The sequence below is a fragment of the Oryctolagus cuniculus genome, chromosome 6 (genome assembly GCF_051225735.1).
Source record: "Oryctolagus cuniculus isolate XC-2025 breed Fujian yellow rabbit chromosome 6, ASM5122573v1, whole genome shotgun sequence".
Taxonomy (NCBI): Eukaryota; Metazoa; Chordata; class Mammalia; order Lagomorpha; family Leporidae; genus Oryctolagus; species Oryctolagus cuniculus.
In genome coordinates this window covers 118,922,891-118,944,048 of record NC_142872.1, presented here as the reverse complement: position 1 = coordinate 118,944,048, position 21,158 = coordinate 118,922,891, and the positions used below count along the sequence as shown (strand labels likewise).

Here is a 21,158-nt window from a genome sequence, read left to right as displayed (position 1 = left end):
CTACAAACAATTTAGGAAGTTTTTCATGAAAAAGGAAAATGATACCTCAATCTACACAAAGAATGAAGAGTACTGGAAATAGTAAATCTGTGGGTAAGAATAAAAGGCATTTTTCTCATTTTAAATTTTTCAAAGAAAATACTTGGCTATTTAAAGCAAAAGTGTTAGCAGTGGTTTATTAAATATTTATATGTAAATGTTGGATGATAATAGGTCAAAGGATTATTTTAAGTTAGGCAGTGGTAGGTTATATATATGTGTATATGTGAATTGTAAATGTATATACAGAGTGTATATATACATATATATAATGTATGCCTGAATATATTTATATATACTTAATTCTGAAAGTATAAATTAAAGAGAAATAACTAATAGATTAAAAGTGAGGCTAGGGGAATGGATGTTTTAGCTTAACAATTAATATACCCACATTCAATATTAGCATGCCTGCATTCAATTCCTAGCTCCAAGTCCCAACTCCAGCTTCCTGTCAATGTTGACATTAGGAGACAGTGGTGATGGCTCAAGTAATTGGATTCCTGCCACTTATGTTGGAGATCTGGATTGTATTCCTGGCTCTTTTTTTTTCTTCTCCCAGCCCTGGCTATTTGAGGCATTGTGTATTTGGGAGTGAACCAGTGGATTGGGACTCTGTTTCTCTCTTTTTCTGTCTCTCTGCCCCATAAATAAATTAATTAATCAACTTTTTAAAAAGGAAGACAAAATAGGATACCAAAAAATTATCAATCTCAAGAGGAAGGTAAGAAACACTCAAAAAAATGAAGAAGAAACCGACAGAATGGAAAAAAAAAATATTTGCAAACTATGCAGCTGATAAAGACTTAACACCCAATATCTAAAAAGAGCCCAAAAACACAACAACAAAACAAATAATCCAGTTAACAAATGGGCAAAGGACTTGAACAGGCATTTTTCAAGAGAGGAAATTCAAATGGCCAATTGGCACCTGAGAAAATGCTCAGGATCACTAGCCATCAGGGAAATGCAAATCAAAGCCACAATGAGATTTCACCTCACCTCCAATAGAATGGCTTTCATACAGAAATCAACAAACAACAAAAGCCTTCAAGGATTCTGGGAGGAAAGCTACTCAAATCTGTTGGAGGGAATGTAAAGTGGTGCAGCCGCTGTTGAAAACAGAATGGAGATACATCAGAAATCTGAATATAGACCTACCATATGATCCAGCCATCCCACTCCTGGGAATTTAACCAAATGAAAAGATATCAGCATATAAAAAGTGATCTGTACCCCCATGTGTACTGCAGCTTAATTCACAATAGCTATAATAGGGAATCAACCCAGATGTCCATCAACTTAACACTGAATAAATAAGTTATGGCATATATGCACTATGGAGTACTACACAACAGTGAAACAAAATTAAATCTTTTCATTTCCAACAAAATGAATGCAACTGGAAACCATTATACTCAGTGAAATAAGCCAGTCTCCAAAAGACAAATACCATATATTCTCCCAGATATGTGGTAACTACAGAGTACCTAAAAAGTAATGTATAGATATTAGGATTGAAACTAACAGTTTGAAATGTGATGGTTTTTAACAGCTCTGTCTCAACAACAACAAAAAAGGATGAAGAAAGAGAAGATCAGTTGGGACAGTGAGAAAGTAAACTGCATAGAAATACAAACATATCTATATTTATACTAATGAAATTGTTTGGGACAAAGAACAAGACCCAATGATATTTTGTGAACAAATCCCATGAAATAACCCTATGCAGGCTATCTCAATTGTCTTCCTTGTTTCTACTTGGTACCACAGAATTTTTTAACATTTGGGTGTATTTTTTCCAGCTAACTATGACTTGCAAGTTTTGAACAGTTGTATAAATACATTAATACATGTATATTTGTCCACACATTTTAACTGTTTTAAATTTTATTTACAATTAAATTATGAGGGCATATAGGGTTTTTTTGGAAAGATTTTTGCTGTTGTTAAACACCTTTGTAGTAAACATTCATGTTATTGTTTTAGTGCACATATAGAACTGTGTCCCTAAATCATACAATCAGCAGTGGGATTGTTGGTACATGTGACTACATATCTTCAGTTTTACTTGCTATTACCATATTGCTCCCCCAAATAATTCACTAGTTACTTGTTCTTCCATTGTTTCAGTCATAATATAATTTCTCTAAGAAGTTCTGTAAATGATCTTGTGTATATGTTTAGAGATATTCATAGTATTTATAGGTACTTAATAGATTGCTAAACTATAATTTTTAAATATGTGTGTATTTATATTTATTTATAGTTTCTTTGCTATATTCTTGTAGTTTACATAGGTTCTAATAATTTGCATGTGTTTCTCTCCTAATCCAATCCCAGGGTCATTTTTATTTGTGACTAATATTCTTTTTTTTTTTTTTTTCTTTCCAGTTCCTACATCCTTCTCTCTTTTGTCTCTGTGCTACCTGGGTTTCTCAGTACAATGAGTATCTTTGCCTTATTTATGATTTTAAAAGGAACACTTGATTTTTCTATATTGAGGATAATCCAGATAGTTTCTATCAACAGGATAAGACAGTTCTTTCAATTTCTATATCTCAAATTCCTGTCTTCCTCTTCCCTCTCTTCCTGACATCCTGCTTCCCTACTTCCTTTCAGCTCTCCCTTCCTCCTTTTCTTCTTTCTTTCATAATGAGTATTCGATGTAACTTAAAAAATAAAACCTTGGGATTTTTAAGTTAACATGGATAATATTATTAATATATTATCTAATGTTAAACCATCCTTACATTTTTGTGATTAGCCTAGCTTTATCATAACAAATTTTGTTATTATGATTATATATACTGGATTTGATTTTCTAATGTTAGGTTTAGGATTTTAAATCTTTTTTGTATGTAAGATTGGTTTGTTATTTTTGGTCCTTAAAATGTTCTTGACTTCTTTTCACTTCAAGAATCTTATGAAATGAGTTGATAAATGATGTGTATATTTGTAGGCTTTCAACCATTATTTTATATATCTACTATACCTTATGTTTCTGGTACAGGGCTTATCTGTATTATCTCTTTTTTCTCTTTCATTATTACTAATTTTGGTTTATTATATTATCTTTATATCTTCAGGGATTATACTCTTCTTTTTTAAGATTTATTTATTTGAATGGCAGAATTCAGGGAGGAGATATCTATCTATCTATCTCTATCTATCTATCTATCTATCTATCTACAGAGAGAGAGAGAGAAAGATCTTCCATCCACTGGTTCACTCCTCAAGTGGCCACAATGGCCAGGGATGAGCCAGACTGGAGCCAGGATTAAGGAACTTCTTCCACGTCTCACATGTGGGTGGCAGGGGCCCAAACACTTGGGCCATCTTCTGCTGCTTTCCCAGGCGCATTAGCAGGGAGCTGGATTGGAAGTGGAGTAGCCAGGACTTGAACTGGTACCCATATGGGATGCCAGTATTGCAGACAGTGGCTTTACCTGCTATGCTATCAGTGCATGTCCTATATATTCTTCTTTTGAAATGTTTCTTTTTGGGTCGTTGTTTTTCAGTCTTTTGGCTAATTAAAGTTTACCCTATGCATCATTTTAGCTAAATTCCTATATATACATATATAGTAACATTTATTTGATACATATTACATATAGCAATGTAATATAACACAATAGAGCATTTGGTGAATAAAATGAAAACCCTGATTATTTTATTTTAACCATAATTTCTAGATATTTTGCAATTGTGGTGTTTTAATCTCTGCAGGTTATAACATTGAAATTGGAGTCTTTTATTAGTTTTAGACAATTTATTTTGAATCTAAATTTTTCATTTTCTCATTTGCTGGCTTTTCTTTGTTTATTTTTCATTGTTTTGTGAAACAATGTTTTTAAAAAAAATTTTTCATATTAAGCAGCACTTTGCATATATTTAAAAGAATAGACTTATAAAAGGCTTACACATGTTAGTGTATGTATGAATGAATAGGTGATGGCATATAGAGAATCTAGTAAAACGTTGAATTTCTGATTTTCTCATTGGTGTTTTGACTCATTTTTGAGAAATCCTTTACTCTGCTAATCCATTATGGCAGAAATATTTATTTATGCTTTTTAGTATTATGATTTTTCTATATTTTATGTATGTTCTTATGTCTCTATAGGCAAGTTATACCAGTTAATTACTCAGTGTTATTATATTTGTACCAATTAACCTTTTCCCACATTGTTTTCTCACTTCAAATTTCATATTTATTATTGCATTTTGCTGGTACTATAATTTGGTGGTCTTATAAATGTTTAATTTGCCTCATAGTTTGTATATTTTTTTATATGACAATCTATGTACAAACTACCAGTTTGAGAAATTCTTATGGTAGTAAAGTAATAATGTTATGATCATGCAAGATTTCAATATAATAAATGCATTTAATGCAACCTCTGAATTTAGTCTATTCACATACACTAATTATTATAAATTGAAGCTATGTCTTAAACATAAGACCGAATGTCATCTGAGATGCTTACATATAGAAATTATTGTTTTCCTTCATCATTTAGCCATCAGTTTTGATATCAGCTGTATAAAGTTTTTTAAAAACATATTGATTTGATAACTTGAATCATTGTTAGTCTTCATATAATTCTCTTAAAATGAAAGTCTCTGACAAATAAATCTTACTTTTAAATACAAAAAAATAATAATTTTAAGGGATTATAAGCTCAGGATTTGTAACCATTTCATATAATCCTTTTTTTCAATTACTCTTTGTCTTATCAGGATGGGCAGTCTGAAGATGTGTTGGAGAAAAGTGGACATTAAACTGTCTTTTCTCAGCCTCAGAGTCTAAAACCAAACATATCCTTGATTTTTCCTCTTCTTCTTGACTTAATAAGCTCTTATTAGACAATGTTACAGACACACTGCTTTGTTGGTTTTATGGTAGAATCGTCAATGTCTGTTCTTTTTATATGTTTAGATGTGTATCACTCCTTATATAAACACTTCGTAACAAAATAGGGTCAGTAATTTTATTTATTTGATACTATATTATTGTAACTTTTAGAAATTTTTGAAAGAGCAGTTTATATGAAATGTACCTTCATTTAAAGGAGAGTGCAATTTGTGTGGTTAATGACTTTTTGATTACTGAAAGTTACATCATACACCAGTCTTAGCTTCATTAACCCATCTCCTTTTGCAAATATAATACAAGAAATTCACTGAAGTGTGTTTCCCATTTGCTGAAGTTACACCCTGATGAGTTGCAATCAACTTCCCAAGCAGGAAAATGATCACTTAATAGAAATTCCCTTCATTTTGTTGCCTCTTGGATGTGAGGTGCCTATCTCTGTTATATTTGTGCAAAGTTCTGAATTGAAAAACAAAATAGCTCCACAGGACCCAGCTAATACAGTACCTCCATCCCCCCAGTGATGAGCATTGTTGATGGTACATGCAAGGCAGCGTTTTGTCTATTCTGGGCAGTATAAATTTAATGTGTTGTTTTCAAGTATGTCATGTGTCCAGATGCCACAACAATCTGTGCCTTAAAATAAAAGTAAATAAAATATTTGTAGATTTTTTTGTGCAGATCGAGAGGTTTGTGATATGATTATGTTTGAATTAACTCATTCTATTGAGTTTCAGGAACAAGTGTATTGTTTTTGGATAGCAGTTATAAACATTTTACAGTGTAGGCTTCTACCACGCTGTCACCCTCACCACCTACTCCTTGCTTACTTCTTCTAGATTGCCTATTTTAGTTAATGACATTACCATCTGTTTATCCAGTATTTTACCTACTATGGCCCATGAACCGCCTGAATTTGAAAACTCTGGCAGGGAGCTAGTGCTTGTTGGAAATGCTTCTGCAGCCCCACCCAACTGTACTATTTCTGAAGGATTATTCCTTGTTCTTTGTATTTTAACTAATGATCACTCAAGTGGAAAAATACTGTTACCTTCCATTTTTCTCCTACTTCATGCCCCCTATCCCAGGCTGTTCGCAAATCTAAGAGGTCAGTAACCAAATCTTTCTACTTGCTGTGTCACTTCCTAAGTGGATTACCTTTGTAACTTAGCAAGATTCTCTATATTCTATCCTATCAATTATCTTCAAACTTCTCAGTCTTTCTAATTTTATTAAAAAGTATCTGACTGGGGGCTGGCGCCGTGGCTCACTTGACTAATCCTCCACCTGAGGCATCGGCATCCCATATAGGTGCAAGGTTCTAGTCCTGGCTGCTCCTCCTCCAGTCCAGCTCGCTTCAGTGACCCAGGAAGGCAGGAGAGGATGGCCCAAGTGCCTGGGTGCCTGCACCCGCGTGGTAGACCAGTAGGAGGCACCTGGCTCCTGGCTTCAGATCGGCGCAGCACCAGCCTTAGCAGCCATTTGAGGGGTGAACCCACAGAAGGAAGACCTTTCTCTCTGTCTCTTTCTTTCACCATTGAACTCTATCTATCAAATAAATAAAAATTAAAAAATAAAGTATCTGATTGGGTTACCACATTGTACAAAACCCTTTGATGGCATCCTGGTAAATTCTAAAAACCTGAAAGTGTCAGCTGATCATTAGAGTTTCTGCATTAGGGTTTCACGCTGCCCGAACTAGGCTTTGCCAGCCACCAGAACTGAAGCAGCTCTGAGTCTCTTCTCAGGTGTCACATCTACTTCTGACAGGGTGCAGGAGAAATCAGCTGTGAGCTTGTTAAACAGAAAATCAGTAACAGTATTTCTCAAACTTTAGTGGTCAGCAATTACCTAGAATATCTAAAACCAAAGCAACTGACCATCTATGGTCCTTCATCCCTGAGATTCTGATTCAGTAGGACTTTGGTGGAACCCAGGAATCTGCATTTTAATGAGCAGCTCAGGCAACTCAGATGCTAGTGATAGGTTGATAAATGCTATCCTAGAGCCTCTAGTTATTCCTGGTGAATAGATGTGCCTGTCTAGATCACTGGGATTTGAGGCTCTTATCTGAGGTGCTGAATTTCAGTCTGCCAACTGTACCCAGGAGACCTGGGGTATCCCCATTTTATGGAGGATACAACTGATGCCTGTAGAGCTAAGTACTCAGTGCAGTTTTGAGATAAAGCTGATTCAAGATGTTACACATTCCTGTTACCTTTGCTCATTTCCCAAGATGACACCCTTATTCATATGTTCTTTCATCACTGTGCCCATGTTATACTATAGGAATTTGGGTTGTTTCATTGATCATTCTCTTGCTTCTCTTCCCTTCCTATACTTGTAATTTTCCTTATATTCCCCTTGAACTCCATCACTCTCAAGCACTTACTATTATTTTTACTTTGCCATTAATTGACACCCAGTTCTTCTCTTAGGTACCATTTCACTAAAGCCTTCTTAAATGGAGGTCTTATTTCTTTAACTCTCCAGTACCTCTCCAAACCATGAGTTTGGTTGTTATGTTAATTTTCTCTCACCATTTCCAGGTCCATTTGCATTTCCATGCATATGAAAACAAATGAGACAACTTAAACAAAAAGCCTGTCTCCTTTGAGGTTCATTCCTTTTGATTATCATATACTATATTTTTCTTTTTATTGTTATTTGTGAATATCCAGGTCTCTCATCAATATTCCTAATTCAGAGTCTTTTGGTCTACTAGTAAAAATCCTGCCACCATTTGGGGTGCCTTTATTGTATGATGCCTTACATGTATGATGTATGTGTTATCCTGCTCCATGCAATACAAAAGATAAGTGAAATGAAGAGCTGTTTTTTGAAAAAATAAAAAAAAATTGACACTCCATTGGATCAACTAACCAAAAAAAAAAAAAAGAGGAGGAAGGCCAAAATCAACAAAATTAGAGATGTAAAAGGAAATTTAACAACAGATACCACTGAAATAAAGAATCATCAGGAATTACTCCAAAGAACTGTATGCCAATCAATTGGGAAACCTAGAAGAATGGTTAGATTCCTGGACACATACCACCTACCAAAATTGAGTCATGAAGAAATAGAAAATTTAAACAGACCAATAACCAAGATGGAGATTGACTCAGTAATAAAGACCCTCCCAACAAAGAAAAGGCCAGGACCAGACAGCTTCACTGCTGAATTCTACCATACAGTTAAAGAAGAACTAATTCCAATTCTTCTCAAGTTATTCAAAGCAATTGAAAGGGAGGGAATCCTCCCAAGCTCCTTCTGTGAAGCTTGCATCACCTTAATTCCTAAGCCAGAAAAAGATACAACAAAGAGAAAGAGAGCTATAGACCGATAACCCCAATGAACATAGATGCAAAAATCTTCAACAAAATATTAGCTTATTGAATTCAACTACACATCAGAAAGGTCATTCACATGGGCTAAGTGGGATTTATCCCTGGTATGCAAAGATGGTTCAACATTCACAAATCAAATGTGGTACATCACATTAAAAAACTGAAGAACAAAACCATATGATGCTCAGTAGATCTAGAGAAAGCATTTGATAAAATGCAACATCCTTTCAATGATGAAAACCTTAAGTAAAATAGATATAGAAGGAACATTCCTCAACACAGTTAAGGCAATTTATGACAAACCCACGACCAGCATCCTATTGAATGGGGAAAAGCTGGAAGCATTCCCCCTAAGATCCAGAACCAGACAAGGATGCCCACTCTCACCATTGCTGTTCAATATATTCCAGGAAATATTAGCCAGAGCCACTAGGCTAGAAAAAGAAATCAAAGGATACAAATTGGAAAGGAGGAAATCAAACTCTCTCTTTGCAGATGACATAATGCTATATATAGGGGGATCCAAAAGACTCCACTGAGAGACTATTGGAACTCATAAAAGAATTTGGTAAAATGGCAGGATATAAAATCAACACAGAAAAATCAGTAGGCTTTGTCTACACAGACAGTGCCATGTCTGAGAAAGAACTTTCAAGATCAGTCCCATTCACAATAGCTCCAAAAAATTATATATCTTGGAATAAATTTAACCAAGGATGTCAAAGGTCTCTGATGAAAATTATAAAACAATAAGAACTGAAATAGAATGAGTTATTTAAAATGGAAAAATCTTCCATGTTCATGGATTGGAAAAATCAACATCATCAAAGTGTCTGTTCTACAAAAAGCAATTTAAAGTGTCCATGCAATCTCAATAAAAATACCAACAACATTTGTTGCAGATGTAGAAAAAGATGATATTAAAATTCATGTGGAAACACAGGAGATCCCTAATAGCTAAAACAATCTTATACAACAAAAGCAAATTCAGAGACATCACAATACCTGATTTCAAGATCCTACTACAGGGCATTTATCATCAAAACAGCCTAATACTGGCACAAAAACAGACTTGTCATCCAATGGAATAGAATAGAAACTCCAGAAATCAATTCATATATCTACAGTCAACTTATCTTTGACAAAGGAGTTAAAATCAATCCCTGGAGTAAGGACAGTATCTTTAGCAAATGGTCCTGAGGAAACCAGATCTCACATGCAGAAGTATAAAACTAGACCCATACCTTATACCTTACAAAAAAAAAAATCTACTCAAAACAGATCAAAGACCAATTGGAAGACTTTTGTTAATTTAATGAGCAATTTTGAATTTTTAATATTCTGGAAGCAGCGAATGTGTTGTTAAGATCAGGAACAAATATCTTCTTTGTTCATGATGTCTCCAGTATCAGGCATGAGGTTCTATTTTCATGATTGGTGTTCAATTTTGGTTCAGCTGTAACTAAGTTATCTTTCCTGCCTAATTATAAGTTTATGCTTAACTAAGAGTTTTCTTAATTAGGGTATTTCTTTCAGACTTAAAAAATGAGATAATTATTATTTCTGTGGCTATGGGTTGAATTTTTTTTAATAATCTGTCTTTTGATATGTATTTAAAATGTCACAGTCTGGATTTAATGCTTTTTCTGGTAGCAAAGACATATGAGAAGGCTTTGGGTTTCTTATTTCTTTACTTGTTCTTTCTGGATTTCATAAAAATGGTATAAATGAGCAATAAAATAACTTGGTTGGAATGTGATTGAATATAATGCTACCTTTGTTTGTTTTTAAAGGTCACATACTATGTTTTAAAATACATGTAGCAAATTGCTCTGTAAAATCCAGGTTAAGAAAGTGTACTAAAAACACAAATGCTATCTTTAATTATAAAAGTCCTAAGGACTCCTAAAGAGTGTAAAGTTTTAATTAACTGAAAAATTAGCTATGAATTGTTTTAATATGCAGTTTTGGTATTAAATAAAATTAGCATTTTTCTACTTAAATATGTGTTATCAAGTTTCAAGAATGCTAAAAACTTCTCTGATGATTTAATCTGAAATCATTCCTACAGCAAAATTCATAAATAATAAATATTATCTTATTAATCCATATTTTAGTTTAGCTGGGTCTCAGAGCAAGTTAGTTCCTCAGGGAATGCAGTGTTCTTTATAAAAGAAGGTGATGAGACATAATCTCTAAGGGATTAAATTGTGAAAACAATCTTGGTATTGTACATGCTAATATAAATCTGTTATTCCCTTTCCGCATCTATCACAACACATTTTAAATTGTGGCTGATCTTGTATGCAAATAGCTGTCTTATTAGAAATTGTAGCTGTATGTGCTAATGTCTCCCTGGATTTCTTGTGAGTCGGCTATCTAACCATCAAAGCAATAGAAATGAATGATGATTACTGAAAGGCTTTGAAGAACAAAGAAAAGTCAGAACATTTTAGAGGTTCTAGATGTCTGAGGCCTTGACAGTTTTCACCATACAGATGAATTTCTCTTTAGATCAATTAAAATATCCCAATGTGTTTATTCGTAAAGTAAAATATATTCTATCTTGGGTTTTTTTCAGTTAATGAAATGTAAGTCACTTGTGTGAAATATGTATTCCATAGGCATTTTTACTTTCGTTATTTAGTAAAATGGGTTTTTTGTTTAAACAATAGAATAATTTCAAAGGAGAAGAAGAGTTTAAAATTTTGATTGTTATCAGTCACTAAAATAATTAGTGACAAAAACTTAAAACCAGAAACTGTGTAATATAACTCCATGATTGAAATTCTTAGTTTTTTTATTCAGAGATATTATGTTAGAGTACAGACCCTTATAAAAATTTAGATTCTTGAGCTTATATTTTATAATTGATTAAATATATATTTACCACTAAGTAAAATTCAGTTCCCTTTGTTGAAATAATAGTCTTAAAAGATCCTTTACTTTTTAAATTTACTACAGGTAATTAACTAATAAATATTGGCCTTTGAAATGTCTCTGCTGACATGTTGGCTTTCATGATTGATAAGGAATTGGGGAAGTATAGAGAGTAACCATTTTAGCAGATGGTACTAGTAATTTTCTTTTTCTTTTTGCAAATTTAAGAATATCCCATAAAAGCAAAGAACAAATCTAAATTGTAAAGGGGCTATTACCATATGTTTGTTCATTTACACTAACTTCTGTCCTAAAATAGTGATATCTTTCTTAGCCCCACATAATTAAGATTAAGATACCTTGATTTCTTTTTACAATTAATAAATGCAAACACCATGCAAATTAAATTGCTATATGAATAAATTATAACAGAATTATTTTAATGTCTTAAGTAATAACAAATGTGATGACAGGAATAGGTGATATCTTGGTTTCATGTATAAAATTTAAGGTTAAATCAAAAGTAATGGTTTATTAGATGTGAAGACTTAATTTATTTGACTTTAGCCTCTTTGTACATTCATAGAAATTTCTACAACACTAAATAATTATGATTATTAAAATATGTTTTATATGATTTTATAATGTTCATATATATAAGTAGAATTTTTAAGTGAGAACGACTTTTCTTTTCTTTTTTTTTTTTTTTTTTTTTTTTTGACTGGCAGAGTGGACAGTGAGAGAGAGAGACAGAGAGAAAGGTCTTCCTTTGCCGTTGGTTCACCCTCCAATGGCCGCCGCGGCAGGCGCACTGCTGCCGGCGCACTGCGCTGATCCCATGGCAGGAGCCAGGTACTTCTCCTGGTCTCCCATGGGGTGCAGGGCCCAAGGACTTGGGCCATCCTCCACTGCACTCCCTGGCCACAGCAGAGAGCTGGACTGGAAGAGGGGCAACTGGGACAGAATCCGGCACCCTGACCGGGACTAGAACCCAGTGTGCTGGCTCCGCAACATGGAGGATTAGCCTAGTGAGCCGCGGCACTGGCCAGAGAATGACTTTTCTTATATCGAGTGTTATCACTACTGTCTCTGTGAGGATTTATATATAGATAAATCCATTTGATCTGAATAAATTTCAAGTGCATTTGGCATATGAGAGTCTTAATAATGCACATTAGGGCAATTACAGTTTGCTAAGTGCTTCAGTAAATGGAGAATTCTGTACATACATGTTTTAGTTAGTTATGCCAGCCACTGTAACAAATAGATATAAAATGCTACAGATTTATTTCTTTGCTCATAGCTATATGAAAGAAAAATATTATGGTTGGGTTGCTCTACTCCATGTAATCTTTCAAGTCCCAGGCTGTCATAGGATTGGCCATCTTTATTATATCATTTCCAAAGTCACCCTTGAGATCATCTCATTTCAGCTAGATGAACAAATACACATGGAAAGTTTTAATAGGTCAGCTCTAAAAGTAAAAATCGCTCACAATGTGTTGGCTAAAAATCAGTGATATACCCACAACTACCATCAAAGGAAGTTGAGAAATGTAGCCAAGTGTGTCCAGCAATAAAAGGATAATATATTTTAATTAGCAATCAACAATCTTTGCTGTTACTCATCCATCTGGCCTTAAAAGAGATATGTCTATTCTTGTCCTGCCTCCTCAATAGAACCAAAATTTCCCCATTTTCGTCCAATTCAGCACCAAGAATCTCAGCCAATGCAAAGTCCTCTTTCTCAAGGTGGGTTGTAGTTTCTTAAGGTTTACAGACGGAGATTTCACAAGCTCACTAATAGATATTTCTTTCATAGACCTTAGCTATGTCTTTAATTTAGAAGAATCCCCTTATCTATTCATATTGGTTTTGCTGTCTCTCTGGTTCTTCCCTCCTGGTCATATATGAAATGGATGTTACAAACTTTACAGAAATTGCCTTCTTTGAGGAGCTGCTATGTACTGTCTTAGGAGCAGAGTACCAAGGGTTGTTCTTCATTCACAGATTATTCTTTATAAATATGGCTTCCTCAAATGTTAGTAACCTTTTTTTTTTTTTTTTTTTTTTGAGATTTATAAGTATTCGAGTCAAAGGCCTCCAGCCAGAGCAGCATGGAGGGGGCTTCCAGGAGAGGAATAAATCCAAAGGGACTGGTGGCAGTGGGCTTTTATGTACAATTTTTAAGGAAAAAAAAAAAAAAACTTGACAATCAGATAGGCATTCAATTACCAGCCAGGGACAAAAACCCATCAAAAGGCCTCATTTACAATTTTCCATCCTGTCTGGCCTGCTAAGGGTAGGATAGGTAACTTGTTTTCACAAGTTCAGGAAGAACTCCCTTGCTATTCTCATGGTAAATTTGGAGATTCTGAGGGAAGAAGGGTGGCCTGTTTCTTCTTGCTAAAGATAACGTTTTGGAGAATGAAGCAAGTATTTTACAATCCAGATTCCATTGGGATCCCCTGACTATCTATTAACCCGGCTGACTCCTCACATTCCCACTTCCCAAAGATGGAAACCCTAACATCTGTTAGGGGGAACTGGGCAATGATTGCTCTGGCTGCTTCATGCTGAAAAGGGGCGTCTTTGGGAAGGGGGTCAAGACAGGGTTTCAGCAGGAGGTGGCTTCCCAGCAGGAGGTGGCTTCTCCAGGGGGATGCAGTGCCAGCTTGCAGAAACTGCTTCCATCTGAGGTTTCATGTGCATGGCCACCTAGGATTTTCCTTTATTAAGTCCAGAGAAAATGAATCTAACAAGGAATTTTAAACTCACAGGATCTAAAACCAAGGACAGAGTCATTACTAGAGTCCCTAAGAAACACGTCTAAACCATGAGCAAGTTTTTTCATTGAGAGACAAATATAAACTGACAGGGCTTGAAAATGATCAGGTGAGCTTGAGGCCTTGTCAGTTATCAGGCTCAGACTTATTTATCTCTTTGCATGTGGTGCATCATAAGGGAGGTAACCTGTTATCTAGCTGGCCTGGGAGGAGAGTTGGCTTGAAGAGAAGGTAGGTGGCATTTCTAAAAGGAAGACATTTTTAGTTAGCATATAGTTCTGCCTGCAATGTTGTTGACTCTACTTGGCTATCCCCTTGACAGCAGTGGTTACTTTGGAAGATGGGCTGAGTGGAGGGCTTTTCAGCTTAGAGTGAACAAGGTCTATGATTCTGACCTGGAGCCCTTCGACTCCAGGGCAGGTCCATTTCCAGTGACCCAACTCTTGGCTGGCATAGCTGCCAGGGCTTATTGTAAGTGACTTCTGCTGAAGCCCTGGCTTTCCACATCAAAAACCAATGCAGTGGTCTGGCCTATTGGGTTTCTTTGATGGCAGATTACTGTGTGAAGCAGCCATTAATTGGCCTGCTACCTATCTTTATATTGCTTCTGCAGCCTAGCTTCCTTTTCCTCCTGATTTTTGTTAAAGCAGAGTAACCTTCTTACAATGTCTAATAAAGTACACATGTCAGCTATCACACTGTACTTTCCTTCCTAGGCATAATTCTGTTTCCTTTCTCTGTGTTTCAGAAATCCTATGCGTCTCTCATTCTGCCCAATAATGCCTGCTTTTAGGTAATCTGAAATAGGCTCAGGTTAGACAGTAACAATCTGCTGTCTCCTTTTAATTTAATTTTATTTTTTACTGAGAAATCTTAACGGACCTTTGTTCTTCAGAACCTTTTTCAGTTTTATTTCCTGCTATTTGACTTTAAAAGAAACTGGCATTTCCAATCTAATTAGTAACCAAATGATTGTACTCTTTATTCCCTTATAATCTGCCTTGTATTGACCAGATTTTGCCTGCGCTCATCTTTATCTTGTAACTTACTAGTAGTCAGGGCCAGCTTCCAGAAACCAATGTGTACATTGCTTTTGCAAACACTTAGGTCTGTAATAAAAGACCCTATAAATGTATCGCTATTCAATGGCTATGTAGTTTAATTTTTTTCCCGTAATAGAGTACAAGAATGGTAAACAAGTTAATGCAGATCCTATCCTCTAACTACCAGCTTATCAATGATCTGGATTCCTGCAAATATACCTTAACAGTTTGTCTGGTGACCATTTCCATTCTACCAAACTGGAAGGTGAAAAGGAAATGCAGGATTATGCATGAGAGTTTTTTTAGGCTCAGGTCTGAAAGTGACTCACATCACTTCTGTTTATATTCACTTGTTAAGAACTCACACATAAGAATTGAAAGAAGGAACTAGAGTTCAATTTGCTAGGAAGAAAAAGAGAATATAGATTTGGTGAGCAAGTTGTAGCTTCTGCTGCGATGTTTAAATTAAAACAATAGGATTTGAAAGATACAAAAGGTCTTAAACTGCTTCATGAAAAATACATTTTATTTTTTACCAGAAACCTTTTATTTAAGGAATATAAACGTTATGTATTTCATAAAAACAACTTTAGGAACATAGTGATTCTTCCCACCATTACCGCCCTACCACCCACACTCCCACCAAACTTTCACTACTCTCTCCTATTCCCATTCTTATTTTTTACTAAGATCTATTTTCAATTAATTTTATACACATATGATTAACTATACTAAAAAAAGAGTTCAACAGATAGTATGAGAAAAAAAAAAACTCTTCCTCAACAGTCAAGACAAGGGTTTTTCAAAGTCATTGCATCTCGAAGTGTAAATTTCACCTCTATAGATTATCTTTTAGGTGCTCTATTTTCACAGATCAGGGAGAACATATGGCGTTTGTCCTTTTGGGAATGGCTTATTTCACTAAATATGATTTCCAGTTTCATCCATTCTGTCCATTCTGTTACAAATGACAAGGTTTCATTTTTTTTTCCAATGAGGTAGTATTCCATGGTTTACATATCCCATAATTTCTTTATCCAGTCTTTAGTTGAAGGACATTTGGGTTGATCCCATATATGAATTGAGCTCATTCATATGCTGATTTCATTTCCCTTTGGTAAATTCCCAGGAATGTGATGACTGGATCATATAGTAGGGCTATATTCAAATTTCTGAAGTATCTCCATACTGCCTTCTACTGTGGCTGTACCAGTTTGCATTCCCACCAGCAGTGGATTAGCGTACCTTTTTCCCCATATCCTTGCATCCTTGCTAGCATTTGTTATTTGTTGATTTCTATATGAAAGCCATTTTAACTGGAGTGAGGTGAAACCTCAGTGTGATTTCAATTTGCATTTCCCTGATGGCTAGTGATCCTGAGCATTTTATCACGTGTCTGTTGGTCATTTGGATTTCCTCTTACTATTTTTTAATTCATACTGTAAGACTTCAATAAATTCATGGAAAGTACAACTGAAAGATAATGTATACTTTCCATAAATTTTTGAGACCCCCTTCATATATATATATATTTACATATATATAAAATTTCATGTAATGTAATAAACATAAAAAATTAATAAATGTAGTAGATTTTACTGTTAACTGAAGAAGGGAAGAAATGGAACTGAAACTCATTCACTTTGGTCACCTATGCTATGTTTTTTCAAAGAAAATTTAAATTACCTGAGTTTCAAACTTCAACCTTAGCTTTGTTTTAACATAATAGGTACTTGGAAAGAAGCAAGCTGCTGTGAACTTGTCTTTAGCTCCAGCTCATCTGAATAAATAGTACATGATTTTTACATTTACAGATAATGTTCTCTAACAGTGTGGCTTAATTGGGCATTGATAGCATTTGATAAAATTAATGTTACTCAGAACAAATGATTAGGAAATTTAATTACCATTAATTGTGTCCATGGTAATTTATTTGAAAGAATTTTGTATTCTTTATGGATATCTTATGAGAATATGTCAAAGGCATTTTCATTCACTGCTTTAAAATGAATTTTAAAGAATAAATTATTATAATTTCTGGAAAGTCCTTTATATTTTTAAAAGGATTTCATTATAATTGTTTTCTTTCTTTTCAGCAGGCATTTTGGAGATCAAAGATGGGTAAAAAAGATGCTTCTGCTATAAAACTTCCTGTTGATCAGTACCGAAAGCAAATTGGTAAGCAGTGAATTCCCTTTCATATGCTCCTGTGAATTAAGATAAAGAAAAAGCAATTATATATGATATTAGGAAAATATGTTTTCTATAATACATGTGATACAGAGAAATATATGAATAAAAAAGGACCTTGTAGACTTTTTTTAGGAGCAAAAATAAATGCAGTTCTTCTTACCAGTGAAGATTTACTTTGGATACTTTTGATTTTTTAATGTTCTTTATTTTTTATTAATGAAATCAAAAGTCAATTTTATTTTATTTTATTTATTTATTTATTTATTTTTTGACAGACAGAGTGAACAGTGAGAGAGAGAGACAGAGAGAAAGGTCTTCCTTTTGCCGTTGGTTCACCCTCCAATGGCCACTGCGGCCAGCGTGCTGCAGCCGGCACACTGCGCTAATCCGAAGCTGGGAACCAGGTGCTTCTCCTGGTCTCCCATGGGATGCAGGGCCCAAGCACTTAGGCCATCCTCCACTGCACTCCCTGGCCACAGCAGAAAGCTGGCCTAGAAGAGGGGCAACCGGGACAGAATCCAGTGCCCCGACCAGGACTACAACCCGGTGTGCAGGTGCCGCAGGCAGAGGATTAGCCTATTGAGTGGCGGCACCGGCCAATTTTATTTTTATTTTTATGACTAAGTGCTTCTGAAAGTCAGCATTTAAAATATCATCTATTAAAAATCCTTTCTTTTTATCCATGTAACAACATTTAATTTTATAGACTCTTAATGATAATAATTTGATAATATCAAAATTCTCTCTTAAAATATGCTAAATACAATGCAACAAATATCCTTTGAAATGGAGAGCAGATCAGAGAAAAAAGTGAGAGACCACTCTAGGGGTCATTACTGAAAGCTTTTGGGAGACTAGAGACAAGTCCTTGGAGTAGAGTTGAGACTGGGGAGTATACAGGGGCTGTTGAAGAGATTCTACTTCAGTAAAATAGTAGCCTAGAGAAAAGTCCACTCAGTCTGGAAGATCTTAGGGAGCTTCTCTGTTTTCGATTATGCTCCACATGTAACATTTTGTTTTCAAGTATACATGGGCATTTATTTTAAAATTTACCCCCATCTAGTCAAAGTCTCTAATATCTTGAGGAATCAATATCTGACAATCACATTCTTTAATGAAATATAGAAATCAGAAACAAAAGGTAACTTACTCTTACCCTTCTCACCCACCACTCCCTCTCTGTGTCCATTCCCTTCCATTCACAGTTATACCGATTCCTTAGGAAATGATAAAATATCAAACTAAAAAGTACTCATTAAATAACTGAAAAATAAAGATGTTAAGAAAGAAATCAAAAAATAATTAGAAATAATTGATATATAAAGATAGTATATCCATTTTGTAAATATAAAATATATCCCATAAGAGATTATGCACAACAAAAGATAATTAAAAGAGAAAAAATTGGAATATATAGAGCCAATTAATTTTTGTACATCTTATGTAACAATATGTATGTATACAACATAATGTAAAATGGTTACTACCATCAAGCCAACTGAAATATCATTGTTTCACATTGTTACTTTTTGTGTATTATAAAAGTACATAAAAGTACTTTTTCTAGCAAAAACCAAGTATACGATACATTATTATTAATTGTAGTCTTCATGCTATGCATTAGATTTCTAAATTTATTCATCCTATATACCTGCTACTTAATACCATTTGACCTTCATCTCCACATTCCTCCTTCCTTGGTTTCTGGTAATTACTCAAATGTACTCTCTTTTTATTTGTATGTGACTTTTAAAAATTCCAAAATAAAAGATCATGCAATCTTTTTATTTCATTATTTAGCATAATGTTCTCCAATTTCATTCATACTGTGAGAAAGCATCCTTTAAAAAAAAAAGATTTATTTATTTATTTGAAAGGCACAGTAACAGAGAGGCACAGGCAGAGGCAGAGAGAGAGAGGTCCTCCATTCACTGGTTCACTCCCCAAATGGTTGCAATGACCAGAGCTGGGCTGATTTAAAGCCAGGAGCTAGGAGCTTCTTCTGGGTCTCTCATGCGATTTCAGGGGCCCAAGGATTTGGACCATTTTCTACTGCTTTCCCAGGCCATAGCAGAGAGCTGGACTGGAAGTGGAGATGCTGAGACAGACCAGCTTCCATATGGGATGCCAGCACTGCAGGCAGAAGCTTTACCCGCCACACCACAGCACTGGCCCCACATCCTCTTTAAAGGCCTAATAATCTGTTCATTTTCTATGTATATGTTATGTATTTATATTATATGTTCATGTCCTGTTATATATAACAGTCATGTCTTTCTTTATCCTGTCATTGGTCAGTTAACACTTTGTTTCTGCATCTTGGCTTTTGTGAATAATATTGCATTGAATGGGAGTGGAGTTATCTATAAACAATTCAAACTTCAGGGCTGGTGCCATAGCTCACTTGGTTAATCCTCTGCCTGGGGCGCCAGCATCCCATATGGGCATTGGTTCTAGTCCTGGCTGCCCCTCTTCCAGTCCAGCTCTCTGCTATGGCCTGGGAAAGCAGTGGAAGATGGCCCAAGTCCTTGGGCCCCTGCACCCACGTGGGAGACCAGGAAGAAGCACCTGGCTCCTGGCTTTGGATCGCCACGGCTCTGGCTGTTGCAGCCATTTGGAGAGTGAACCAATGGAAGGAAGACCTTTCTCTCTGTCTCTCCCTCTCACTGTCTATACTCTAATTCTCAAATAAAATCTTAAAAGAAAAACAATTCAGACTTCATTTCCTTTGGATATATCCACAGTACGCCAATTGCTCAGTGACATGGTAGTCTTATGCTTAATTTTATAAGAAATCTCCATCCTATTTTCCATAATGGCAACACAGGTTTACATTCCTACCAACACTGCATAAGATGTTCCTATTTCCACATCTCTCAATACTTGTTATTTCTTTTTTTAAATAATACCCATCCTAAGAAGTACAAGGCTTATTTTATTATCATTTGATAAGCATTTTTCTGACAACTAGGAATGTTGAGCACCTTATCCTATACTTGTTGGCCATTTTTATATCTTCTCTGAAGAAATAGCCATTCAGGTACTTTCTCTTTTGAGATTACTTAATCTGTCTTGAGATTACTTGTTTTCTTGATACTAGTTTATTTGAGTTTCTATATATTTTTGTTAATAACCCTTAGCAAGTATAGGGCTTGAAAATATGTTTGCCCAATTTGTAGATTGCCTTTTAATTTTGTTGACTGTTTCCTTTGCTTTGCAAAAACTTTATAGTTTAGTGTAGTCCCACTTACTTATTTTTCCTTTTGTTCTAGTGTTTTTGTATTCCATCCAAAACATTGTCATGAAGACCACTGCCAGAGAGATTTCCTCCTGTGTTACCTTGTAGGAGTTTTATAATTTCAGACTTATATTTAAGTCTTAATCTACTTTGTATTTTTTTTTTTTTTTTACATTTTAGGCTTTTATTTAGTGAGAAAGATGCATAGGAGAGTGAGAGCTTTATTAAGAGAGAAAGGTAAATCTGGGTTCATACCGAGCACCAGGAACCAGCCATATGGAGGAGCATCTAGGCCTCGAAGCCTAGGGCACGTGGCCCAAAGGCTACATGCCCTGGTGGTGCAGGGCTACAGTAAGCCCCCTCCTGGCAAGAGGCTAGGGAAGAAGAGAAGGGCGGACACTCTGTGTCCCAAGCTTTTAACCCACTTCCAAAGGGGAGTGGTTAATTAACCTGATTGGCTGGTGGGCACCCAGGTGTGGCCAGTTAGGGGGATGAGATCACACAGGGGCATGGTGAAGGTATCAGGTGGGGTGTGAGGTCACACAGGGGTGTGGCAAAGGCATGGTCTTCTAGCTCACAAACCTAATCAATTTTAGCCTGTTTGCCTGCCTACTTCATTCCTCCCTCAGAGACTCCATCCCCTTAATCCTAAGGGGAGTTGATGGACTTCAACTCATCTCTTCTGTAACTGCTTCCTGCTTATGAGGCGCGTAGTGCAGGCCCTGCCTATCCAGGGTCTGGAAGTCTCTGCGTATC

At 35.4% G+C, this 21,158-nt stretch overlaps 1 protein-coding gene across 5 annotated transcripts in view; it reads left to right on the top strand.

Annotated features, from left to right (window-relative positions):
- Positions 1-21,158, top strand: part of TRIQK (triple QxxK/R motif containing) — a 117,892-nt gene that overhangs the window by 46,970 nt on the left and 49,764 nt on the right. For 3 of the 5 annotated variants that reach the window (XM_008255728.5, XM_008255725.5, XM_051843884.3), the window contains one exon: positions 17,068-17,149. In XM_008255728.5, the coding sequence (XP_008253950.1) occupies positions 17,089-17,149 (61 nt within the window). In that variant the 5' untranslated portion in view covers positions 17,068-17,088. The remainder of the gene's footprint in view (positions 1-17,067; positions 17,150-21,158) is intronic. The other 2 variants (XM_008255727.5, XM_008255729.5) reach the window with 1 other exon arrangement.